This window comes from Mangifera indica, chromosome 19, assembly GCF_011075055.1.
Source record: "Mangifera indica cultivar Alphonso chromosome 19, CATAS_Mindica_2.1, whole genome shotgun sequence".
In the NCBI taxonomy this organism is placed as follows: domain Eukaryota; kingdom Viridiplantae; phylum Streptophyta; class Magnoliopsida; order Sapindales; family Anacardiaceae; genus Mangifera; species Mangifera indica.
The window spans coordinates 12,625,977-12,651,534 of NC_058155.1; the positions used below are offsets into that span (position 1 = coordinate 12,625,977).

Here is a 25,558-nt window from a genome sequence, read left to right on the forward strand (position 1 = left end):
TTACTATTTTTCACTCAGTTTGGGGAAATTATAACCCGAAGAAGGAATCAGTCTAAGTTTTATATGTTGCAATTATTAGGATTTGAATTACTTGTCGATCCAATTTAATGACTCTTTTAAATTATAATCATTGATTTGAATTCAACTAAACTAAATTGAAATGAGTCCAATTTTTTTACTTTTTTATATAAAAAAATTATATTATCTTTACAGGGTGTTTGGTTTGGGTAATGTTTGATTACTAAAATAGAAAGATTACCTTGAAGATAGATTATTTGAAGATTAATGGGTATAAATGATTACTATGTTTGATAAAATTTGATAGGTATAAATAATTATTGTGTTTGGTTAAATGTAATAAAAGATTACTAGTAAATTATTTTGCTTAGATGTCTTTAAATATAATTATTTTTAAATATTTTTTATATTATTTATCATATTAATTAAAAATAAATTTATTTTTATCTTAAAAAATTAATAAATAATAATTTTTCTATAATAAACTCAAGATTTCCCCAGTAATCTTTAAATACCTAAGATGAAGGTGGTAATCAGATTACCACCAATATTACCTGTCACATCAGTATTGATAATAGAAGATTACCGTAATATTTTATTATTGATAAACTAAATAAGGAAGTAAAAGATAAATTTAAAAACCGTCAACCAAACGCACCCTTAATCACAATTGCTGACAATGGCATTGTGATATCGTGTGTTGTTCTCAAACCAAACAACTATAGCAATTCATAGGCACGTATTTGCGTTGCTATTGACCAACAAAACAACTATAGCAATTATAACTAACTATTAATTTAAAATTATTTTTAAATTATTTAATTATTTTTTTATAGCTAACGTGTTGTGAAAAGGTGTCAGAGGATTCACGGTAAAATGAGATACCACGTTACACAATAAAAGGAGAAAATATATATAAAAAAAAAAAAAAACCGAATAATATATTCACTGTCATATATTTTAATGTTCAGGCCAAATTTGATGCAATATTTAAAACTCAAACCAAACTGATTGAAACCGATGACCAATCTGATTCAAATCAACATTAGGACTTGTTTTAACGTGATTCAACCATTAGATCAATCTGACATACAAACGTTGGCATCATTCACTCAAAATTGAGAATAGAGACTTGAACTCCAAACCTGGGTGTAGAGAGACAAATGCAGTTGGACTTGAAATATTTATAGTTCAACATCATTCAATAAACAATAAATATATTCAATAAACTGGATTTAAATTTTTAATTATGATATGCTAATATCACCAATCTGCCAAACCGATTGAACCAATCGGCCTGCAGAGAGGCCCATTAACTGGGCCAAAACCCAAGTCTAATAACATTGATTAAGAGGAGAGCTATCTTAAATCAACAACAATCAAAATCATTTTCCAGTGAAAGCCGAAAAGCAATCACCCTGCAATACATCTCAGCTGAATTTTACCTCATTATACTGCAATTTAGGATTATAAAATTGAGTTCAAACACACTCATTATATAGATAACAAAGAGCGAAAAGGCACAATACAGGTCTTTCACCAGATCAATCTTAAACAGAGCGCCCAATGAACTGTACAACCAAGTCTAGTTGAACATTCCAGAGAGGCAAAACAACAGAAGAGTAATTAAAACCAAAATGGTTTAACTTACAGAACAATTTATTGGGTTGGTGACCTGGAGGCGGATGGTACTGTATGTTAGAATAGGTTTGATGACTGGTACAAACCTTGAAAACAGTTTGAATGTTAGTGAAACCACAATCATCTGCAAATAGATTTTCAAAACATCAAGTTCTTCATGGAAGTTTCTGTTTTGGTACTACCGTCCCCCTTGATCCATTATTGCAACCATACTGGCTTTAATTGATCTGGTTATCAGATGAAGTTCTCTGATCTTTCTCTTAAGCAATGAAAACCAACCAGACAAGGGATGAACACGACCAACCAGCTTCACAGGAGAAGTGAAGGGGCGATTTCTGTTCAACTTCATTTTTTAGAAAGGAAAGGCTTTACTGATTCTATTACTACCTGTAGTCCACAAAGAATATTAAAGTCAATAAGAATCTGCAGAAAATCTACTTGCAATCACTCTCCACCAAGAAGATGTCAAATTCACATCTTGTAGGTAAAAACATGCACTATCTATCAAATTTATTTACAAGTTACTGAAGCAAAACATATATATGGAATTGAACATCATAAAATACAAACCTAAAATGAAAGAACATTTTGAGGCATGAGATCACGATGCATTGACATCAAGAAATACGCATCCAAATCAATTAAAATTTAAGGTCCACGCTAGGAGCACAATATCTTAAAGGAATTTGAAACACAGATAGAAAAGTTTTGTCTCTTGTTTCAGGAAATAAATCTCCTAAAACGCCCTATCACTATTAAAGATAATTTAATGTCTTACCCTCCCATCATATGACAGAGATGCAAAAATCCAAGGCTCACGAGAACTCCAAGCAAGGCCTGTGGTTAAAGTCAAAATCTGGTCAAATTAAGTTTAAGATTTACAGAGTACATAAAACCAGAGGTCTGCATTAGTTACCATATACACTGTCTTCATAGTCACTATATGAACTAACTAATGGATTAGCCCTTTGAGTTGGTGATTCAATTGAGCTGTCCAAAGCAAAATAACCAATATAAATCAAACACCAGAATAAGATGCAACAAAGAGAATTGTAATAACTAAAAATGAGAACCTTTCAGATGGCAGATCACCACCACTAGACGTGGAAGTCAACCACAAATTGACAGTTGAGTCAGTTCCAGCACTCTGCAGCAGTTTAAAAATGCCTAAATAACTTCAAGATCAAACACAGTACTTTGTTTCATTGATCTAATCGCAATGACCAGAAGATATAGTTTCCCCAAATCATGAGCATAACTTCAATAGTGTCACACTAATTATGCTTGAATGATATAGATGAAGAATGGTACTCAATGTAATCTGAATCATAGCTAAACTGTCAAAGAACTAAGATGAGTAACATTAAGATACTTTTGCCCTTTAAGTTTAGACCAAAAGATAATGAATTTTTCATCCGCTTTTGTAAATGTTGTGTTAAAAGAAGATAACTGAGAGAGAGAGAACCAATAAGAGGCCATCAAATTCAGGATTACAGCTGACAGTCCATGCCCTGCCAAAATTTTCAAAAAGGTGTACGATCAGAAACTACTACTGGAATATGAATCTCATTTACAATGGATAGAACAAACGAAAATCAAAGTCATGTGCAGGAAATAATTTTATCCCACACTCACGGACAGATGCTTATTGTAAGTAGGATTTTGTCAATGCAGGAGAATGATTAAAAGAAGACAGAGCCGTTAAGTACAGAAATGTATTACCAGTGTGCATGTCCAGGGAGCTCTTGGATAGGTACCTTCAGCTTTCTAAGATCCCATATGTGTATCCCATCTTCATCTGCTGCAGTGACCTATTGCAGTAGTAGCCGTGTTATTATGCAAAGAGGTATAAACAGCAGTTTCTATGTTCCCTAATAAACAGAAGTTTCTAAATTTCTGATAATTAATAGTATAAACAGGAACTGAAAATTTGACCTCTCTAGAAGAGCAATAGCAAGCATCTATAAGGATTAGTATCAAGAGATACGACCTCCACAACTTATAAACCCACATCAAATGAGTAATTTTAGGCATTAATATGTCCTCCATTAGAACTAAAATAAGTCCTTTCTTCTTATTTAAGCTTGATAGTTCTTTTATAAAGCAATTAATTCCAACAAAAAGATTAATTTTTATTTTAATAACAAATTCACAAGGATAACAACTGAACGGACTTAGGGACATTCAAAGCAGCAATCTTACAAGTATATGTTTCTTCTTGGTGTCATAGTCCACATTGCGAACATGAGCACGCTCAATTGAATTTGTCTTCCTGCAATTTTATAGTTCTGCTCTTAGCCACAGTTAAACCTAAAATAATAAACATGCCTTGTATAAAGAAGAAACATCAGACAACAAAATACCAGTTTTCTGAACAAAAAGAGAATTAAAGAACTCAAAAATATTTGTCAATACTTGAAAAAAGAAAACTTACTAGTTGGACTATTAAAAGTTTATCAGAAAATAAAAGAGAATACTTGAAAAAAGAGAATTATTGGCATGCATTACTACTTCCATAGAAGAAGCAGGAACTTGGCTAAAAGCAACTATATGGATAGACCAATTAATTCATAAAATTAACCTGAGAAAAGGTAAAGGTATGAAAAGATAACCTACTTCATCGTCCATAAATCCCAAAACTGGACCGATGATTCACAAGTTGCTGCAACAGAATTTGCATCATGTGGATCCCATGCCCCACCAGATAAGTAGTGCAGCATACCAGAGGACTCTTTGGATTGTACCTTGATTTCCAGAAAAGATCTGAATAAGTATCAGCAAAAGATTTAATAAGCTTTAATTATGATATGATAAAGAGCAAATGACTCTACGGCAACTAGTGTGAAATTGCTTTCAACTATCTTCAAACATAAAATTTCACATGAAACTCCACATGTAAAAATAAAAAATTAAAAAGGGAATAATAACACATATAACTAATCCACTGAAATTAAGTCAATCTCAGTAAGCAGCTAAGTTGGCAATGCCTTTGAATCTATCACACCATTAATTTGAAACTAACCAAAACTAGAAACTGACATGTGAGTCACAGTGAAATTTATACCTGGGCAGCCTTTTTGGAGCAATCTAAGTTCCACAAGAAAAGATTTTCCTCATCAATGCTAATCAACTTTTCATGTCTTCCAGATGGCCACCAAAGAATGCTGTCAAGGATATACTTATATACGTTAAGGAAACAAAAAAATACGCCCCTCTCATAAAGCAAATGCATTCCAAAAAAGACATCATATATTTATACAAGACCAAAGGAAAGCTGACAGGCAAAACAAGAGATAGTAAATTGATACTATAAAAAATATGTGTATAGTTAAATCAGGATAACAAACTCACCAATTAATCTTACCAACATGGGCATCAAGTTCGGCAATTCGTTCCAGCTGAGGTGAATTTAACTGACCACACAGCTCAGGGACTTGCCATATTGCTGCTCCATATGATTCACCTTATTAACAAAATGTTAACAGAGCCTGTTAGGGATCATGTGTACCCCAGGAGGAAATTACAGGGCTGGGGAACAAACACAAAATCAACTAAGGCTGGCACATAAGCAGTTGAAGAACACTTGTAAAACAAGGATCATATGGTGGGAGAAGGCTTGGGCAGTTAGAGGAAGGGAATAAAAAGGGAAAGTGCATGACGGTGGGGGGAGTTAATATTTTGAGAACTATGGGGAAGAGAATGTAGCCTCGCGAATGCTACACATGTGGAGGTGGTTTTGTATTTTGTAAGGATATGCTATTGCTCGTTAGAACCGTAAATATAGACTGAAATCAATACAAACCCAGTTCATTTTCGTTTATTTTTGCTGTTAATTCTCACAACAATCATCTGTTTACATCTGAATCAATTATTCTTCCGCGGAATCTATCAGTCATATCCTTCTCTATCTAAATCTGCAAATGATACGAAAAGAGAACACAGATCAGTCAGTTACCAGAGGAGAAGACGGTTGAGAAAATGCGTTGATCGAACGGGCAAGAACACAGGTCCCAGATCTCGTTAGGATGCGAGAACAGACCCTCGCAAATGAGCTCGGTTCCGCCTGATGAAAGCCTAAGCAAATGTACCTGGTAAATACTAAATTCATTAGATCTAATTACCAAATATCACAAAAAGTTATGTGGAAAATCAAAACCTCATTTTCTTCTTTGAGACTGAGAGTTCCAGCGAGGAAGCTAGTGTGATCAGTGTCAGCTTTAACATCCGAAATGCAGCGAGCCTGTGAATAGATTGTAAATTTAGACTGCAATTTCTAAATCAGGTTTTACTGTTCTGCGAGAGAATTGAAACGAACCTGATATTTGAGACCATAGCCAATGCCAGATGATCCTCCTTGCATTCTTACACTTCCAGGTGCTGATGCCACCCCAACCCACAACCAATGCTTTCTCTCGTAGACTGTTCTTCCTGGATTTGTCTATGAATTATAACATTGGCACTTGTTGGGCCTTTTACAGCCCATTCGTTGCTTCTTCAAGGATCACAACCGATGAGATGGCCCATTAAATCGGACCTTGTAACCTGGGCTGGTTGTTGGATTGGTTCAACCGACCGATCGTCAGTTTGGTCTGAATCAATACTTAAATTTTAATTAGCTATTGGACCAGATCAACTTACAGTTAAACTAGATGAATCACGTTAAATTGTAGTTTAAGCGTTGAGTCAATCTAATCAACTTGTCACGAAGTTGGAGAGCGAAAATTTTTGCTTTTGCTGGCACTCCAGTCGGGGAACATTTGGTGAAAAACAAGCACTACATACCACCAACTAATGATTTTGTCAATTGGATATTGGCGTAATGTTTATTTAATCTATCATCAGTTTGGCTATCTATTAAATTAATCAAGATATAAATTTTAACCAAAACCATTTTCGATACAAGTCTGAATCTGATCATTCATTAAACTTGACTTTCACTACTTATATCATTCAAATCAATCGATCAATCATGCATTAGATCTATAAACTTGAGCAACACTATATTTAATTTGAATTGTTCAAGTTCTAATTCAAGTTTAAATTTACTTAATCAAAGATTGGATTGGTTTACATAACATAAACTAAATTCAAGCCAATTTAAATATACAAATTTGAGTCAAATAGAATCGAATATAATGTTTTTTTTTTTTTTAATTTTAATTCATTAATCTTGAACTAACCTTTTTATTTTTGGATTGATTTCAAATAGGTCTTGTTCAAGCTTAACTTCAATAGAATTGGAATTCAACGCTAATGATGTATTTGGTTTGGGTAATCTTTTATTGCTACCAATGAAATATTAACACAAAAATACATTACCTGAAACATTATTGAGCATAATTTCTCACAATGTTTGACAAAATTAGTATGTATAAATAATAATTATTTTTTTAATCATAATAAAAATATATTAAAATATTATTTTATTTAAATACCTTTAAAATTGAATATGAAATATTATTATATTTGATTAATCTAATATGTATTAGATTAAATATTTGTTTAGATAAAATTGTAAAAAAATTAAAATATGTGTTAAACATCTTGGAGTCTAGATAATATTAGTAACAAAAGATAAAGGGTAAAAGAGTATTTTCAAGCTAAGTTTTAGATCAATCTCAAAGAGACACTTATAATAGTTTAAAAACCTAAATACTCACATATAAACTAATTTATGTTAAAAATAAGAGTAAAATCGTTATTTTATATTAAACCTTAAAACCATAAAAAACGATAACGTTTTACCTATATAATTTGAAAAACTAACTTTTCCCTTTTAAAATTAAGTTTTAAAAACTTACACTTACCCCTTTAAGGTTTGAAAACTTTTTCCAATTAACAAATTTGATGAGTTATCAGTGGTCAGAATATCAAGAGGACGGCGTTTAGATGATGAAACATTTTTCATAGTCCAGACATCAAAGAAGAACGTTTCATCAGCTAGACAAAGTGTTGTCACCAGAATAACACAAAATTTTCGTTGATTGTAATAACGGAAATTTTTAACATATTAAGTTAAGACTTGGGTGGAAAATAATCCTTTACCTAAAGATAAAATGTTGTTAACAATATTACCTCCGAACGACTAACCCCCTGATGCATGCTTGAAATGTCATCACTAGTATGGAAATAAGCAGATGCTTGATCCATTTATGGTAATAACGTATTGTAATGAACTTTTGTTTCTCTCTTAAATTTTCATGCCCCTGAAATGGTGTTGAAAATCGAAGTGCAATCAATTCGTGGAAGTTGACGAAATGGGCATTGCAAGGTGTCGTTGATCTGTTCTGTAATTACTTTTTATCATTGTTCTAATCAATGTGTAACTCCTGCATAATAAAACCAAAAGAAGAACGTGCGACATGAATGTTGAAATTTTAGGGATTGAAACTAGTCAAGCCGATTTCCGCCTTATGTATACATTGGCGTGTTCAGTAGAACCTTATATTTGAATTTGAATTTGAGACAAAATTAATTTATATAATTATCAATTACATTTATAAATTTAGTTTAAAGATAAGGTTTAAATAGTATAAATAAAATATTTTAAAAATTTATTAATATTTTATTTAAATTAAATTATAAACTCTCAAACTTCACGAATTAATCAATATTGTGTAAAAACTTAATTTAAGAGTCGGAATTCAAATAATTTAAATTCACTTTAGAAGCCAAACCGAGTGACTCAAACTCAGCTCAGGAGCCGAATTTAAGTGACTCGAATTTGATTCCACAATCAAACTCGATTTGGTAGCTTAATTCAAATATTTTAAACCTATTTGAGACAGATTTAACTCGCGTATATCCCTGCTTCCGCACCAATTCAAAGAGGATAAGATTCGTACAGGGTACATAAATTATCAAATAAAAAATGATTTAACTCCGATTCAATATGTACCTCTTTGAATAACTTGTTTGCTCTCAACTTAAACTCGAGTTCCGTGTATCTAAAGCCAAGCCCAGACGGTTCTGTACTGACCACCTAACTTAATCATATCACGCTAAAAGGCGATGTCATCTTCAATTACAGCCACTGAAGCCAACGCTTCGTTTTCTTTTCTGTGTCTTCTGAGATCTCACCACCTCTGTTAATATCTTTTATGGGCGAAACCGAATCTGAATCCGAATCCGAATCCAAACAGTTTCGCTAAAGAACGAATCGACAGAGGATAGAAAGAGATGCTGAAGATTCCCCAAAAAGTCATTATGCAGATAGCTAAATGGGTTTCAGATCTTGATCGTCGTCGGCTTTTGTTAATAATCCCTCCTTTATCTATTCTTGTCTTTCTTTCTCTGTCTTCTACACCTTTGGACTCATTTTTTTCTCTCCGATCTTTCATTTTCGACCATGCCCAGCCGCCTGCTTTTAATTCATCCGATTTCGTGAATTCGCCGCTGAGTGGGGTCCCGAATCAGTGGAAAGACGAGTTGCTTAGGTCGAGAATGGCTGTTTGTTTGGTGGGTGGGGCCAGGAGGTTCGAACTCACCGGACCGTCGATAGTGGAGAACGTTCTCAAAGTCTATCCAAACGCGGACCTATTTTTGCACAGTCCGATGGACAGAAATGCTTACAAGTTTTCATTGTTGAAGGCGGTGCCCAGGCTGACATCGGTTCGAATCTTCAACCCTGAACACTTGAACGAGACTGAGTCTCAAGTCCGAGTTCTCACTGCCGCCAACTCACCAAATGGCATCCAGGTTTTCATTTCTTCCCTCACTAAAAAAAATATAAAATTCAAATATTATTCCTTCAGAAAATGTGACTCCAGCTGCGCATTTCTTGATTGGCCCACCTATTCATTATTCTAGCCAGCGAAGGACTGAATCATCTCTTATTTTGTTGAATAGTGTGGCGAATAATCACAGCCGTCCAAACTTCTGGGCCGGCGCAATTCCTATCAGTGATTCGAGACACGTGTTCTTAATATTATCTGTTTTATCTCATAATGGGTTACAATTGTCAATTAACTCTTTTTTTGTGGGGACCATTCAGGGTCTGCTGCAGTACTTCAATCTCGTTGAAGGGTGTCTACAAATGATCGAAACGTATAAAAAAAGAATGAACTTCACATACGATTGGATAGTCCGAACCCGAGTTGATGGATACTGGAACTCTCCGTTACGACCAGAGAATTTCATTCCGGGCCAATACCTAGTCCCACCCGGATCCGTCTACGGTGGTCTTAACGACCGACTCGGCATTGGCGATTTCAACACCTCTAAAGTTGCACTTTCGCGCCTCTCTCTTATCCCCGAACTTGACGCGGCCGGGTTTGTCGAACTCAACTCGGAGACTGCATTCAAGGCCCAACTCACCACCCGACACGTGTCTTACCTCACAAAACGGATTCCGTTTTGCATCGTAACGGACAGAAGCTACGGATTCCCGCCGTCTCGGTTCGGTGTGCCCGTGGCTGCGCTGTCGAGTCCGGGCCCACTGAATGGGGCCAAGTGCCGACCGTGTACAGTGGCATGTCGAGGGCAGTGCGTGGCTGATGTTATGCAATCGCTCGACAAGGGTTGGAGTTGGACGGAGTGGGAAAACGGGAATCTTGAGTTGTGTGATGCAAGTGGCGAATGGGAGAGAGGTTGGGAGAAGATTTTTGATAATGTTGCTGGGAAGAAATCTGCGTCGGTAAGGAAAAGATTTGCGGATTTGAAAAAGAAAGAATGTGTTGAGGATTTTAATGAGATGAAGAAGCGGGTTTTTGAGTGGGCAGCTCCGCCGCCGGAGGATATATGTGGGCTTGGTTTAGGAGCTTAGAAGACATGTTCACAAAGAGTCGAGAGACTGAGGTTGTTTGTGTAAAAAGTGAAAACTAGAGGGGGTGTTTGTGGATTCTCTGAATTATTGTTGATTTTATATAATATAATTGGAAATATTCCATTGGTAAATATTCCTTTTTGACTTTCCTGTCGTGGGAATTTGGCAAACTGTTTCAACGGTCTAGGCGGCTGCCTGTTTGGTGAGCCGAATCCAACGGCTGCTAATGACAATATTTCAACATGTGAATGAAATGGAAAATAATTAAAAAATTGGCAGTAGAATTTTTATCTCCAGTCCCATGCAAAGAGTTCAATCAAGTCAAGAGCTGTGTTTTAAATCCCGACACCGAATTATGTATAAGTTTAAACTCCTTTTAATCGCCGGATTGAATTGATTAGAAGTTAAATTAAATGAATTATATGAATTAAAGATGAATATGGATTGAGTCATCAAGAAGTGGTCAATGTATAGTTACAAATTCAATTTTTCCAGCTCCTTTTACTTTAGCAACAATTTTCTTACAATATTTCCAACAATTTACTGTTATTTAAGCAAGTTTGAGTTAAATTCTTTAAATTTGAACTGATCTAACATTCAATTCTAATCTAGGTACATGAAGACACACACCTATTATTCAATATTAATCAATATATATATTTAATAAATAATATTAAAATTTTAATTATATTATATTGATATTATTTATTTACCTCTTCGATCACCTGGATCAACCTATGAACAAACTTTTTGTCGGGTCAATCCAAATGCAGCTGCGAAAACATTGATTAATAGGTCAAGGAAGGTGAAGGCCACTAACACCAAGCACGGATAATGCTATCACTTTCTTAACTTTTGGAGTGTGTGAACATTTCTTGTTCTAAGCATAAGCCATTAACGTGATTGAAGTTTAACCTTTTCAAATAGACACGTCAATTGGGTCGGGTTGAATTGAGGCACGACATAAAGCACGAAAAAAAAGCACGGCACGAGAAAACCCGACATGGTACTGTAGCATGTGTGGGCTAGGCCCATGGACCTATTGGGTTGGGCATCGGGCTTTAATATTAAACCCGTGGGCTGGCCCAACCCAGCCTGATACTATTTAGATTTTTTTTTTAATTTTAGTTGGCAGAAATTCTGCCTTCTGCCTTCTGCCGCAAGGCAGAAGCCTTGTTTGGCTTCTACCTTGTAGCAGAAGCCTTGGCCTTTTTTTTTTTTTTTTTTTAATTAATTAATTTTCACTTTCATTTACAAATCTCTAATCTCAATTATTTTATCATATTTTCAATCTCATTTTCTCTCATTAATTATCTTTCAGAAGATATCTAAATTCATAAATAATAATTCTTTGTGTTTATAATTTTATTTTTATTTTTATTTTATCATTACAAAATATTACAAATAGATCAAGTATCAAATGAATTCAATCCATTTGAATATTATTATAATATATATTTATTTATGTTTTATAATTTGAAAAATAATTTGTTTAAAAAATATTCAAAGCCCCGCCTGACCCGACCCATTTATATATGGGTCGGGCTTTGGGCCTTCATATATTAATGGGCCGACCCGACCTGAAAGCCCATCACTGTTTGGGCTTTAGGCTCGGCCTGATGGGCCGAGTCTGAGCCAGCCCAACCCGACCTATCGACACCTCTATTTTTAAATGAAAGGCCCCCACCAACGCCGTGTGAGTGAGAGTGAGCCAACAATCAAACAGATGTTCAATTGGTAGAGTTTCTGGAAAGGCCAAAAGACTTTATCCATCCGAGGTATAGTAAAATCTTAAATTCCTATTTTTTAATTTTAAAAAATCTAAACATTTATTCATGAGCCAATTTTAATTAAAATTTTCAATTTAGATTAAAGATAAAACCGTTATTTACTAAAAAATTAAAATTTTATCACATTTTCCTCCATAGATTTAAAAATATCATATTGCCCCAATCCCAAGTTTTCAAGTTTTAATAAATGGTCATCCCCCCCCCCCCCCAACCCAAACCTAGGGCTTTTCTCCTCTTCTTTTCTCCGGTCATTGGCGACTTTCTCTTCTTTCTTTTTGTTGACGAAGGAAGACCTATAAACTGAGATCGATAGCCGACAAACAACGACGAAGAACAAATGTGACAAATCTTCATCTTCGTTGAATCAACTTCATTTTCAGTCAATTCGACTTCGAGAAGAGACAAATTGAAAAGTGGAAGCCTTGTCTGAAGTCGATTCTCATTGTCTGACGAGATTCAACGAAGATAAAGATTCTTCGCGTTCGTTCATCGATCATCGACATCTCAGTTTATAAGTCTTCTTTCACCAATGACAGAGAAAGTTACCGATGGTCAAAGAAAAGAAGAGGAAAAAACCCTAGGTTTTTTTTTTTGGGAGGTCATTTTTTAAAACTTGAAAACTTTAGGTGAGGAAGCAATTGTGTTATTTTTAAGCCTATGGAGAAAAATATAATAAAACTTTAATTTTTAAAATTTTTAATAAATGATAATTTTATCTCTAACTCAAACTAAAATTTTTAACAAAAATTAGCTTATAAATGAGTATTTAAGTTTTTAAAAATCAAAGAATAAAATTTTGGGTTTAACTTATGAATAAATATTTAAGTTTTTAAAAGTTGAATGATATAACTTTGGGTTTTCATTATATGTAGATTACCAAAAGCCATGCATGTTTCATCATTTGTTGTCCCTCTCAAGAAAATTCCTTTTAATAAAGTCCACATGATTTAGGCAAGTAGTCTTGTTTAAATAAAGACGACATTTTGACATATTTGAACTGACAGAAACCTCCATCAGAAAAAAATCAATAATTGAATAAGACCATGGAGAATCCGGTAGAGGGAGGAGGAAGAGATTAAAACAAGCAGTTGGGAGGTTAACTCGTGATGAATGGGGTTTGGCACAATTTGTAAATCAAAGTTCAAATTTGACTTGATTGCAACTTAACTTTCCTAACTCTATTTGTTTATGAAAATGAATTTAATCACTTACTTGAACTTGGCACTCAATTCGGTTGATCTAAGCAATGAGTTAAGCTCCAGTCACATTCAACCCCCATATCAATGTTACAATTGCTTGGTTTTGGGCTTGATGTCAGGCCCAACTTGCCACCAGCGATTCAGTATTTTGAATTTATGAGTTCCACTGGCAGGGACGTTAACCGTTTTCTCAGAAGTCCCGGTTCCTTTACGTGCACTTCACCACCACCGCCATAGGCTTCACAGGTCAGCAGTTTCGTCGGCAAAATATTGGGTGGTTTGTTTGTTTATTTATTTATTTTTTTACTGGAGAACCCTAATAAACCCTCGAGACCATTACGTCATTCTTCACCTTACACTATCCCTTCCCTTTTGTAATGCTTACTCCTCCTCGTGGTCGTTCAGGAGGACACGTGTTACAATTGCCTGCGTGGCATACTCAAAACAATCAGTGTCACTGTCACTCGTTGCACGCAACTACATTGTTATCTTAAATACCAAATTTCCTAGATATAATAATAATTTTTATGGGGATCTATTTATATTTAATTTTTTTAATAAAAATTTGTCAAACCCAAACGCACCTTCACCGGATCATTTTATAAATGGTCAAACCCACAAATCTTTTCATGCCAATTAACTTTAAAAAGTCAAATATTCTTTTACTGTGTATATGTGTGCATAGTAAATATCTACTATTATTCAGTATTTCAACCTGTAACATAGTTCAATTAAATGATGGTATTCGTAACATTGTTATTCACTATTTTTTAAAATCTGTTAAAATATAAAGTAATGAATTATATTTATTTTAATAAATTTTTTTTCATCCAAGGTTTGGTGAAATTATAAGTTCCCATCCTTTAAGTTCTTAAATTACAAAAATTTATCCAAATTTTAACAGAGGTAGTAAGATACTATGATATAATGCTGGGTAGGTAAATAATTATATTAATATTAACTATTTTATCTTTGTAAAAATATTATATTAACCTAATTGTAATTGCCGACAATTTAGATGAATTTAATTTGTCAAAATTAATCTGATTGCACTTATCTTGTGAAATTCTAATTGATCATGTATATTTTCAGTGTATGCATTAATAAGTTATTTTTTATTTTATTTTATTAAAGAAAATAAATGAAATATATATCTTTCATTATTCTTTAAAAATAGAATTAGATTTTCGAGTAATTTGTAGTTTAAAAATTGAGTAAGAATTATAATTTTGTCCAACTTTGAGTGAGAAATATTAATTTACTCTTTTTATAAGAAGAGTATTCAATTCAAGTTACACAGTCAAATTTAATCTCAAATTGAAATGAATCGCATTTAATCTAATTTTGATTGAATTCAAAAAAAAAAATTTAATTCAAGTCTTAATTCACTAATCTTAAAATAATTATTTTATATTTAAAATTATTTTGAATTAAATATTGTTTGAACTTATTTCAGATTGAATTTAACAAAAAAAGAATTAAAATAAAATTAAGACTAGATTTGAATAAAACTCAAATATGAAATAACTTTAATTTGATTTAAATATTGAATAATTATTTTAAATTTGAGTTTATTCAAATTAATCAAATATGTCATTAGAAATTGTTAATGAGAACGATTAATATTATTAACAGATAAATAACATCACCGACAGAATATATAGTGTATTTGGTGAGCGAACAAAATCATGGAAGCAAAATTTGAGCCACACTTAAGTTAAATTATCAATCTTGGAACTGAAATTCTAATTCAGTTTGAATGGAAGTGAATGCCATGTCCAGACAAGTTGGCGGGGACAAAACAAGCAGGGCAGGGCACGGCGGGGCAATGGAAAGAGTAATATTCTGCCTTGCAAGTTGCAGTTGGCGCGTAAGCGGGGGACTAATAGAAGTTAAAAAAAGAGTAATTGGACAAAAATACCCCTTACGATGAAAAAAGGACAATTGTATCGTAGAAGAAAACAGAGACAGAGATAAAGACAGAGTCTATTGTCAGTGCAGAAGCAAAGAAAGAAAGTGAAATCGTCATGAGAAGAAAGAGAAAGCTGCTACTCCACTGATTATTAGATCTCTATCTCTCTCTTTTCACTCGCCCACACGAGCGCGGACTCAGACAAGTTAACTCACCCAACGCAGCTGAGCTGGGTTCTTCTTCGTGAGTCAAACCCGACCGAGTTATGGGGTGTTGTCAATCCACCTGGAAAGCACCCGACTCCGCCGATAAATCCCATCATCATCATCATCATCATCATCATCAACAATCTCATCGCAACCGACAAAACAACCATCTCACTCAGCCTTCTAACGGTACCGATTCCTCCTCCGCCGCCGCTGCCGCCGCTGGCTCCGGAGGAACCCCGGCTTTCTCTGAGTTCTCCTTAGCTGACCTTAAAGCCGCCACGAACAATTTCAGTCCCGATTTTATTGTATCAGAGAGTGGTGAGAAAGCTCCCAATGTGGTCTACAAGGGTCGTCTTCAAAACGGCAACAATAACCGCCGTTGGATCGCCGTTAAAAAATTTACCAAATTTGCTTGGCCCGATCCCAAACAGTTCGCTGTATGCATTTATTAACAATTTTGATTTCATTTTTTTCATTCTTTTTTCATTTTGTTTTGTTTTGTTTCTAGGGCTTCGATTATTTATTAATTTATTTATCAATAGGACGAAGCGTCGGGCGTTGGGAAGCTGAGGCATACCAGGTTGGCGAATTTGATTGGCTATTGCTGTGATGGCGACGAGAGATTGCTAGTGGCTGAGTATATGCCAAATGATACTCTTGCTAAACATCTTTTCCACTGTACGTTTTCGTTCAATTGAGCTATCACTTGAATGAATATTTACTTGGGTTCTTTTAGAATTCGTTATTATCGTTATTATAAAAGCCCTGCCTCAGCTTGTTAGACAAGGATTGAAAAACCAAGTAATTTATTGTCATATGACGAAATAATTGCCTGGCAAGTTGTTGTGATAAGGTTTTGAGTGAAGCTGCATAACATATGGTGTTGGAATGTTCTGCTAATGTTGATAATATTCTTCAGCTTTGAATTTGGTACTCAACTGTTACTGCCTCATGTGTGTTCATTTTGTTTTCCTTATACCATTTTTTACTTCCTTAACAGGGGAGAATCAAACCATTGAATGGGCCATGCGTCTGAGAGTTGCTTTGTATATTGCTGAAGCTTTAGATTATTGTAGTAGTGAAGGGCGTCCTTTATACCATGATTTGAATGCATATAGGGTTCTCTTTGATGAGGTAATGTAATAAAGTGGGTTAGGATACTGTCATTTCGGGTTGACTGATATAAAGTAGGTAATTCTGTGGTTGGTTTTGGCAGAATGGTGATCCTCGGCTTTCATGCTTTGGATTAATGAAAAATAGTAGAGATGGAAAAAGTTACAGCACGAATCTTTCTTATACACCTCCAGAGTATCTACGGAATGGTAAGTACTCTTATGTATATCTTTTATGTAAGTTTCACTTGCCATTTAGTTATGTTTGCTTATCAATATTTTTTAGTCATTGGTTTTGGGAATCTTAGTGAGCATCCTTTACAAACATTGATCAAATCAATATTGTTGAAGTAGAAATAGACCTCAGAATGATCTGCAGAACTTATATGGCCTACAATTGGTCAGTTTTGGGTTTCCTGTCTTCACGTCTTCTTGTTGCCTATGTTTTTTTCCCAGGCTTTATAATTGCTATTAGCATTTGGCATTAATTATTCAAGACATTACAACTTGTCTCATGTAGACTTCCCTCAAATTTTGAATTCCATGTGTTGGAGTTTAATTTCACAAGGTCAATTGACCTAAAACAATCATAAGAGTGATCTATGTTCTACATTTGTGATTCAGAGAGGCGTACCCCATCTTACTTCCTGGCTCTTAAGTGGTCTCCCTAGTCTTGTTTCTCTGTTCTTTTTCCATATTGATCTAAATTATAGACATCATAGGCTAAAATATATGATGATGTCCCATTAATTCATTTATGCTTTTATCTGTATGGAAATTTGGTGAACAATTATTTTGCCTGGCATTCTGTTGCTGACTTTCCGACCCATTGGTGAGGTTATATGGTTTTGGATTCGTTGTTTGTTTAAGTACTTTTTGACTTATTGTAATGTTTAATATATATATTTGTGCATATTGTAGGAAGGGTTACTCCTGAAAGTGTTATTTTCAGCTTTGGGACTGTCCTTTTGGATCTTCTCAGTGGAAAGCATATTCCTCCTAGTCATGTAAGTATTTTGCTATGCCTACATACACCAGCTTTGGTCAATAGGCTATAATGGACATCTAATTTTGTGATTATCATGCATTGTTCCACCAATTTTGATGAGCAGAAGTGCAGAAGATCTGGGTTTAAGTGGGGATTCAATTTGGTCATTTATTGTAGCTGAGGAAAGGAAAATAAATGTTAGATATTTTATCCTGTATGAATTGCTTCCAAGCTAATAATTTGTAGTCATGCAATATTTTTAAGAGGTTTACATGTTTGATCTATGGATGAAGTAAAAGATTAAAAAACGTGGCTACATAAGGGTGATGCTAAAAGTAGTTTCCAACATAAATCTGAAAAAATCTTACCCGATGCATCTGTTTCTAGATTTCTCTTTTGAGCTTTGTTTATGTATAATTTCCAAAATAATATCTTGAAAATGGTCAATTGATGTAGGTTTTGCTCTAAATAATATAGTGTTCTTCATGATTTGTTTCCTTTAGTGAAATAAATTGCCAGCTATGAGAGTATTAAAGGTTTCAAAACTACAATGCCTTATGAATTTTTTTCTGGTCGTTATATGTAGTAAATTTATTGCTATTTCCCTGTTCAAGAGTTCCTAAGACTAAGAGCTTTAGTTCACCAATCATATACCTGGTGGTTTGTCTTGGTTTTTGACCTTTTCCTTGAATTATGCTTATTTTTTGCCTTAGTTTCTTGTTAGCTTGAACTTTATATTGATTTAAATGATTTAGGATATTTCTGATCCTGGTTGATTTGAACTTTAAACCAATTAATTTCAACCTTGGCTTCTATTTTGTTGGAGGAGAATATTTGATGCTGTAACTGAATGATGAACTGAGAAATTGATGGTCTATAATAGTTGGGGAGACTGTAAGGGTTGATTTTTACAGATTTTTTTGTACTATTTTTTGCATTACTTGTATACAGGCTCTTGATATGATACGCGGCAAAAATATTCTTCTCTTAATGGATTCACATCTGGAGGGAAACTTTTCAACTGAAGAGGCTACAGTGGTCTTTGAACTTGCTTCACAATGCTTACAATATGAACCCAGGGAGCGACCAAATACCAATGATCTTGTTTCTACACTAGCTTCCCTGCAAAATAGACCTGATGTAGGTTGTCTGCTCTGTTATATTCTTGTTTAATGCCCACCCTAATCATTTTCTTGTCTTCCTAATCAATACATAATTATCAAGTAGCAATAGTGCAAGTTACCGATTATTGGATTGGATGCTGGTGTTTTTAATTATGATAATTATTGAGATATGACATTATATCTTGTCTTAACAATCCACTACTTATCATAACTGGCCATGACATCTATATCTTTTTTTTTAATGCTAGATAAAATATTTTTAAGCCAAGTATTGTATATTCATTGTGTCTGAAATTATTTTAGCTCCTTCCATGTGTTTGCTGAATCGATGATATATGGGGACAGGTTGCTTTTGTAACTTCATTTACTACTCACAAAACTGAGGTTGGATCTTTTACATATGGGGATTATGCATTTCCTAAGGGCTTCTTCTTTTTAGCAGAAATACCCTACTGTAGCCTTCTTCTCGTAACCTTACTCTGTCTTTTAAGAAGAGGGTGCATTTTTTCTTCTCATTTTTGTTCATTGGGTGTATACATGAATCTATGATATTTGGACCTCTTCCCTCTCCTACTTTCAGATTATGCGTTTATGGAATACTTAGTGGTGTTTTCATGATAAGAGAGATGTACATTTTTCCAGAAGTTGAGGTTCATATATTTGTGCGTGCAGGTTCCATCTTATGTGATGCTAGGAATTCCAAGGAATGAGGAAGCACCTCCTACACCTCAACACCCTCTTTCTCCAATGGGCGATGCTTGTTCACGGAGGGACCTCACAGCCATCCATCAGATTTTGGTGTTGACACACTACAAAGATGATGAAGGAACCAATGAGGTAACTGAATTGTCCAAATGCATGCAGATTTATATTCTGAATGCTGTGCTGAATCTCTACTTCAATATGGATTGGTTTAGTTATCTTTTCAAGAGTGGACCCAACAAATGAGAGATATGTTGGAGGCCAGAAAGCGTGGCGATGTGGCATTCAGGGAGAAAGATTTTAAAACTGCCATAGATTGCTATTCTCAGGTATGTATAGACTTCTTTACAGGGTTGAGAAACTAGTGGATCTGTGCTAAGACCAGACTAGATGTGGAGATTAGGCGGCTTTAGGTTTTAGACCTAAAGCGTTTGTCTAGAATATAACGAAGTTTTTGTTTTCTAATTTTGAGACCTCAAAATTCAATTAAAATTATGTGACACTTCAGCCACCGGAACAAGTATTGCAAGCCTCAAATTTCCCATAGTGGGTAAATTATTAAAATGGCAAATCAAAATCTGCCTTCAGTCAATTGTAACAACGTGCTGAGTGACAAAACATTTCTTGTGGAAAATCTTTGCCATTCCTTCCCTATCTCTTCAGAGCAAAACAACTTTTGATGGTAGAAGAAAATGAGACTGTATTGTGATTCGTTAGGATTTTCTCAATTTCTATTGTTTCTATGTGCAGTTTATAGATGTGGGAACCATGGTTTCCCCGACAGTGTATGCGAGGCGAAGTCTTTGCCATCTGCTATGTGATCAGCCAGATGCTGCCCTCCGAGATGCCATGCAAGCACAATGTGTTTACCCTGAATGGTCCACAGCATTTTACATGCAGGCGGTTGCTCTTGCAAAGTTAGACATGCACAAAGATGCAGCTGACATGTTGAAGGAGGCTGCTTCATTAGAAGAAAAGAGGCAACGGGGTGGGAGAGTTTCTTGAGTGACTAACATTCTTTGTAACTCTGCTTAATCAATTGTTGTGGCTCTTGTTGTAAGAAAAAAAAAAACATTTGGGTTTATGTATGGTTAAAGTAGGAAAATGTTTTTCCATGCAAAATGTACCATAGAGGGAGGTAGAGACTTGCTTTACTCGACTGTTCTATTTTTTTAACAATTTCAGTGAAATAATCAGTCTTTCATAGTGTACATGCGAAGTTGGATCATGCCATGTAAACTTGATATTTGACGGTGCGACCATGGTTCTTAACATCTGTCGTTACTCCGTAGGCAACAAGTGATGTATATCTTCAAATGTATGGAAAATTGGTATGATATCAAGAATGAGTCATGTGATATAATAAACATTAAGGGCATAAATCAATACACATTTTAAAAGAAAGTGTTATGGTATGAGTATTATTTTGTTATTTTAAATAATATCTATTATAATTTTCAAGATGGGGATACGGTAATTATAATTATTTTATTATTATTATTATTATTATTATATTAAAAAAATATGTGGTATAATATTTATATTAATATAAAAAATTAACTTTTTTATTTGCAATATGATATTTAATTCGATTATAACAAGAACAGCTTACTCCAAGACTTTCAACGACTATTTTCCAATGCAAGTTATCTTAGAGTTCGAGCAAACTCATGAAGGAATGTCAACGGGGAGTAATGTTGATCTCCTCCAGTTCTACTCACAGGTTAGGGCACCAGCTGGGCTCATGACTCTGATGCCTTCGTATGGCTGTAATACTTCCACATGAGCTGATTCTGTTTTTGAAATGTGTCAAGTTACTAGTAAAACTTGCCGGAAGTCCCTCTTTGAATACCATGAGCTGGTAGTTTGGATCAGATCCAAACTGATTCATTTTGACTAAATTAATCTCAAATTAAAACTCTAATTCAATAGTTAAGATGGAGATCAATATAATTATTCTTTTGATGATATTATTTATTTTATTGATAATGATGCCGTTTACCTTGTCAATAGTATTCTGACGACAGTATGTTCCAACTCAAATTGAGTACTACAAATTTCATTGAAGTTTGAATTGTCTCCAAAAATTGTCAGGCATTTTTCACTCTGGAGGTCTTAGTAGCCTATAAAAATAGTGAAAATTGAAGTTATTGGAAAACCCTGATTTCGAAGATTTTTCAATGAGGTTATCAAACTTGACTCGTTGGGGGGTGGATGTTACGAAAAACACCCCTGAAGCAGTTGGGCAATCCCCCACCCTCGTCTTGACTTAGTTCCATTTGCAGCCCCGGACTTACTATTGTATAAACCTAATTTTTTAGTAAAACAATTTCTTCAGATATATGCACATCATATCAAAAGCAGTCAGCGTGCCGTGAGCATTATTAATTGCCGGAGCCCAAAGACAGCAACAATGCCGTCTGAATATTTTTCGAGAGCTGGTTTTGAACAAGGTAAATGACATATTCCAAGAACGCAGCATCGCAAGGCAAAACGATCGGCCCGTCTCTTGGTAGCCCGAACTCTTCTTCAGACATCCTAAAGAGCTCTCTGAAAATGTTGGTATGCAAGCAGATCAAAGGAACCACAAAACGTCTCTCATCAATGGAGTACACAACAAAATAGCCCTTATCGGCTACTAGCCTGCGTCTTTTTCTTGGCTGAGAAATCGCTCTTCTTCCAATGCCAGCCATTTTCTTCCACTTCAAAGCAATGACTATCAGTCTTCTCAAGCTAACCATGGTGCAAAATTGGAACTGGAACTTCTAGCTAGCTTTCTCAAGGAGGTTTGTGGGACTTATAAGTGTGTGTTCAGTTGAAATTGTGGGTGGTTGCAGCGGCTGCGAGGTCTAGTTTCATGGAAAACCATGTGCTGATTGGATAGAAGAGATGGTTTCAGACGTGGGCGTATTTTGGAATTTCTTGACCATGCACGATCGAAACCTTGGCAGGGCTAACAAGCCACATGCAAATAGATATATATTCGGATAGGCCTTCCAACAATAATGATTGTAGAGGTAAAAATCCACCAACGATTTCTATATCTAAATAAAGTGCAAAGGCTAAGCAGTCAGCACTGCACCCCTCGCCGGGTAAATAGAGGCAGATTCAAGTCGCGCTAATTTAGTGTTCAACTTGAATATAGGTTTGACTTGAGCTAGTTTAACGTTTGGCTCGAATAAGCATAGTTCAAACTGAAAAAATATTAGTCCATAGGGCTTGAGCTCAATGAATTTGATTTGCTTGTGGCATATTCTTGAATTCATTTAGATTTTGAAATTTGTTTGAATGTGGTAATTGGCCTTTCTCTCTTGAGTATACTAAATGATGATTATAAATGGTTTGATATCTAATTTGAATGAATTAAGCTAAAGCTAAAGAATAATTGGCTCATCAAGCTAGAGATTTGTGTCTTCGTTAACCGCTTTCTTGAGTCGGTGATGATTAGGAATGGAATGAGAGGGAGAGACAATGTGGCCGTCGCCATCACCGGCCATCGACAATGATGGGTGGACAAACCTTAAAGGATAATGTAAGTTTTTTCAACTTTAGGTAAGAGATATTTACTAAATTTCTAAACCTAGGGATGAAAATGTGATAAATTTTTAGTTTTTTAAAATATTTTTTTAAATAATAATTTTGTCCTTGTAATTACTATAAAATTTAACATAATGATGGATATTTAGATTTTTAATAATTAATAAATAAAAAATTATGTTTGCACCAAACCTTGGGTGGGAAAGAGTCATTCGGCCAACTGAATTTTTTAATTTGAATCAATCTTAACCCGGACCTTGTTCATCCTGAGCCTGATCCAATCCAGCTCTGTTTGCAACAACATCAGTGGGTTTTGCTTAAGTAGCTCTGGGCTAAGCTAAAATTCGTAAGAGAGAAGCCAAAATTTTTTCCAATACAACCCATTATCGAAGCTGAGCGTGTGGCCCAAAACAGCGGATTGAGTGCTGATTTAGTGCGGCATGTCCAGGAAACATGTGGCTTGGACCATTTTCACTAGTCACTTCGATTTAGTTCTTGCAGAGACAGATGGGAGGCGGAAATCATGGCGAGAGCGTCACGTACAAGGGCATGACCTTGCATAAGCCTAAGCGATGGCACACCCTCACCGGCAAGGGCTTGTGCGCCGTCATGTGGTATCTCCTTAGCTTCTTATTTTCGTTTAATTTTAACAAAACCCTTATCTTATTTAAACATTTTCAGTTTAATCTGCTCTAAATGAACTCTTAAATTAGATTTATCATGTTGCTGAATGCCATATTCGTAGTTATGATCCGATCTGAATGCCTTTGAGTTTGTCTGTTTTACAATTTATCTACTTGAAATCGTTCATGTTGATTATTGTATCAAATTTACAATAGGATAGTTTTTGTATGGAAATGACAGTAATCGACCTCATTATTATCATTTCTGTGGTTTTGGTTTGTAAGGAGATTAGAGATATATTAAAGAGCTAAATTCAAGTGCTCTTTCACCTTATTAACTCTGTTAGTGAATGATGTTTCAGGTTTTGGGTTCTCTACAGGGCTAAGCAAGATGGTCCTGTAGTTTTGGTAAAACTCAATTATGCTTCAGCTTTCCTGTGATTGAGCCTGTTTGGTGCTTGTAATCTCAATTTCATTCTTTCCTCTTCAGGGTTGGCGACATCCTTGGGAGGGTCATGATGACCATGGTCATGGGCATGATCATTAGGTACTTTTGTCTAATAATTTAATGTTTGATTGTTCTGAATTATTAGCTAATTCCATTTATGAAATTGTGAAATAACTTAATTGCAAGTTAAGAAATCTATGATGCTACATGTGGATTGTCTAAGAGCATTTTTGCTGCTTTAGTTGATTATTAATAACCGAATATTTTTTTTAAGAATGAACTGTAATTCCAGTTCTTATGGAGCTTTATGATTACAGTATGAACTGTATATGGTTATTTTCAGTGGATCTGATTCTTGGTGATGAGGAGTAAGCTTTTGACCTCTCACTTTGTTTAGGAAAAAGGGTCAAAAGATGGACATTACAATGTATGTTTGTGTCAGATATTAGGCATGAAGGTTTAACAGCTATTACATATATGTTCTGGCTTTAGATACAAAACTAAGATCTAGGATTGATTCTGTAGGTTCTTTCTTCTAAGAGATTTTTGGGGGTGGCGGCTATGATGACCACCTCTGAAGTTGGCTGGCAATTGAAGTGCCATTATGTATAGTCATTTCATGGTTCAGTTGTAAGGCCTTTTGTGCCATCACTCTGTTGTTTTTCTCGATAAAGGGCAGTTGTTATCCAGTCATTTATTTATGTTATCACATCCTGCCGAAAATTTTCCTTGGTTGGAGAGTGAAGTTACATTCTGAATTCTTTTAATTGGTTGTTGAATTGAAGGATAAGTGCTTCACTATAAATATCTTCTGTAGCTCTTTTTGAGCTGTCTATTTTCTTAGCATAAGTATGTGGGATGAGATCAGATATATGCTTATATCCTATTGTTTCCAGGAATCCATTTGAAAAGCCAAAGGGAGAAGCCATGAAGACTCTTCAGTGGAATCCATAGTTCGAATGTCACCTGGAATATCCTTCTTGTTTCGTTTCACTCAATAAACTCTTGTGACGGACATAATGCCGATCAAAATTTCATGTTAATTTGTTAGTTAAGGTCTTTTTTTCCTTTTTTTCCCAGTTCACATGTATTTGTGCACATTTTGCTCCTATGTTATGTGAGGTTGTGAATGGATTTGAATGAATCGCGAATTGCATTATCCAGAATTCTTTTATATTGTTGGCCAAATGACTTTTCCCACTCATGGTTTGATGCAAATTCAACTTTTTATCTGTTAACTTTTGAAAATCTAAATATTTATCTGTCTGTTAAATTTTGTTATTATTGTCAAAGTAAAATTATTATTTATTAAAATATTAAAAAAACTAAAAATTTCTCACATTTTTCTTTCTAAGTTTAAAAATTTAATAAATTTCTTTACACACAAAATTTAAAAAATCAATATTTCTCTCCAAGATTTTTTTAGCCACCATTGTTAGCGGCGTTTTCTTTCCCTTTCAATTTTTCTTTCAATCCCGTTCTATTTGTTTA

The 25,558-nt window shown here is 34.7% G+C and overlaps 4 protein-coding genes across 6 annotated transcripts; 3 read left to right on the forward strand and 1 right to left on the reverse strand.

The window, feature by feature from the left end:
• Positions 1 to 1,493: 1,493 nt before the first annotated feature.
• LOC123203718 (WD repeat-containing protein DWA2-like) lies at positions 1,494 to 6,074 on the reverse strand. Of its 2 annotated transcripts, none has more exons than XM_044620166.1 (13): positions 5,975 to 6,074; positions 5,816 to 5,899; positions 5,615 to 5,747; positions 5,011 to 5,122; positions 4,724 to 4,823; positions 4,276 to 4,403; positions 3,862 to 3,931; positions 3,382 to 3,470; positions 3,110 to 3,170; positions 2,733 to 2,806; positions 2,576 to 2,649; positions 2,438 to 2,496; positions 1,494 to 2,046 (listed from the first exon to the last, which is right to left on the reverse strand). In XM_044620166.1, the coding sequence occupies exons 1-13, from the start codon at positions 6,017 to 6,019 to the stop codon at positions 2,005 to 2,007; spliced, it is 1,071 nt and encodes a 356-aa protein (XP_044476101.1). In that variant the 5' UTR covers positions 6,020 to 6,074; the 3' UTR covers positions 1,494 to 2,004. The 2 variants fall into 2 exon arrangements, with proteins under 2 accessions (XP_044476101.1, XP_044476102.1); XM_044620167.1 differs by having other exon boundaries at positions 3,125 to 3,170; positions 5,975 to 6,057.
• Positions 6,075 to 8,548: 2,474 nt separating this feature from the next.
• On the forward strand, positions 8,549 to 10,554 carry LOC123203708. Its single transcript, XM_044620157.1, has 2 exons — positions 8,549 to 9,357; positions 9,653 to 10,554. The coding sequence occupies exons 1-2, from the start codon at positions 8,839 to 8,841 to the stop codon at positions 10,421 to 10,423; spliced, it is 1,290 nt and encodes a 429-aa protein (XP_044476092.1). The 5' UTR covers positions 8,549 to 8,838; the 3' UTR covers positions 10,424 to 10,554.
• A 4,812-nt stretch (positions 10,555 to 15,366) lies between these two features.
• Positions 15,367 to 20,670, forward strand: LOC123203354 (serine/threonine-protein kinase BSK1-like). The gene is made up of 9 exons (XM_044619696.1): positions 15,367 to 15,970; positions 16,076 to 16,211; positions 16,534 to 16,667; positions 16,750 to 16,855; positions 17,567 to 17,652; positions 18,585 to 18,773; positions 19,430 to 19,594; positions 19,675 to 19,788; positions 20,210 to 20,670. Exons 1-9 carry the CDS (start codon positions 15,590 to 15,592, stop codon positions 20,462 to 20,464), a joined length of 1,566 nt encoding a protein of 521 aa, XP_044475631.1. The 5' UTR covers positions 15,367 to 15,589; the 3' UTR covers positions 20,465 to 20,670.
• Positions 20,671 to 23,435: 2,765 nt separating this feature from the next.
• On the forward strand, positions 23,436 to 25,233 carry LOC123202739 (NADH dehydrogenase [ubiquinone] 1 beta subcomplex subunit 2-like). 2 transcript variants are annotated; one of them, XM_044618828.1, is made up of 4 exons: positions 23,436 to 23,610; positions 23,982 to 24,027; positions 24,110 to 24,166; positions 24,593 to 24,760. In XM_044618828.1, the coding sequence occupies exons 1-3, from the start codon at positions 23,504 to 23,506 to the stop codon at positions 24,164 to 24,166; spliced, it is 210 nt and encodes a 69-aa protein (XP_044474763.1). In that variant the 5' UTR covers positions 23,436 to 23,503; the 3' UTR covers positions 24,593 to 24,760. The 2 variants fall into 2 exon arrangements, with proteins under 2 accessions (XP_044474763.1, XP_044474762.1); XM_044618827.1 differs by lacking the exon at positions 24,593 to 24,760 and adding an exon at positions 24,964 to 25,233 and having other exon boundaries at positions 23,438 to 23,610.
• Positions 25,234 to 25,558: the final 325 nt, after the last annotated feature.

Excerpts from the sequence above, each read along its gene's own strand:
- LOC123203718 (XM_044620166.1), bottom strand. The coding sequence starts at position 6,019 with ATGCAAGGAGGATCATCTGGCATTGGCTATGGTCTCAAATATCAG. Across the intron at positions 2,497-2,575 it reads CTATGAAGACAGTGTATATG|GCCTTGCTTGGAGTTCTCGT; the intron begins GTAACTAATGCA and ends CTTTAACCACAG. Across the intron at positions 2,047-2,437 it reads CTCTGTCATATGATGGGAGG|GTAGTAATAGAATCAGTAAA; the intron begins GTAAGACATTAA and ends TGTGGACTACAG.
- LOC123203708 (XM_044620157.1), top strand. The coding sequence starts at position 8,839 with ATGCTGAAGATTCCCCAAAAAGTCATTATGCAGATAGCTAAATGGGTT. Across the intron at positions 9,358-9,652 it reads ACTCACCAAATGGCATCCAG|GGTCTGCTGCAGTACTTCAA; the intron begins GTTTTCATTTCT and ends GGGACCATTCAG.
- LOC123203354 (XM_044619696.1), top strand. The coding sequence starts at position 15,590 with ATGGGGTGTTGTCAATCCACCTGGAAAGCACCCGACTCCGCCGATAAA. Across the intron at positions 16,212-16,533 it reads TGCTAAACATCTTTTCCACT|GGGAGAATCAAACCATTGAA; the intron begins GTACGTTTTCGT and ends CTTCCTTAACAG. Across the intron at positions 17,653-18,584 it reads AGCATATTCCTCCTAGTCAT|GCTCTTGATATGATACGCGG; the intron begins GTAAGTATTTTG and ends ACTTGTATACAG.
- LOC123202739 (XM_044618828.1), top strand. The coding sequence starts at position 23,504 with ATGGGAGGCGGAAATCATGGCGAGAGCGTCACGTACAAGGGCATGACC. Across the intron at positions 23,611-23,981 it reads GGCTTGTGCGCCGTCATGTG|GTTTTGGGTTCTCTACAGGG; the intron begins GTATCTCCTTAG and ends ATGATGTTTCAG. Across the intron at positions 24,028-24,109 it reads AAGATGGTCCTGTAGTTTTG|GGTTGGCGACATCCTTGGGA; the intron begins GTAAAACTCAAT and ends TTTCCTCTTCAG.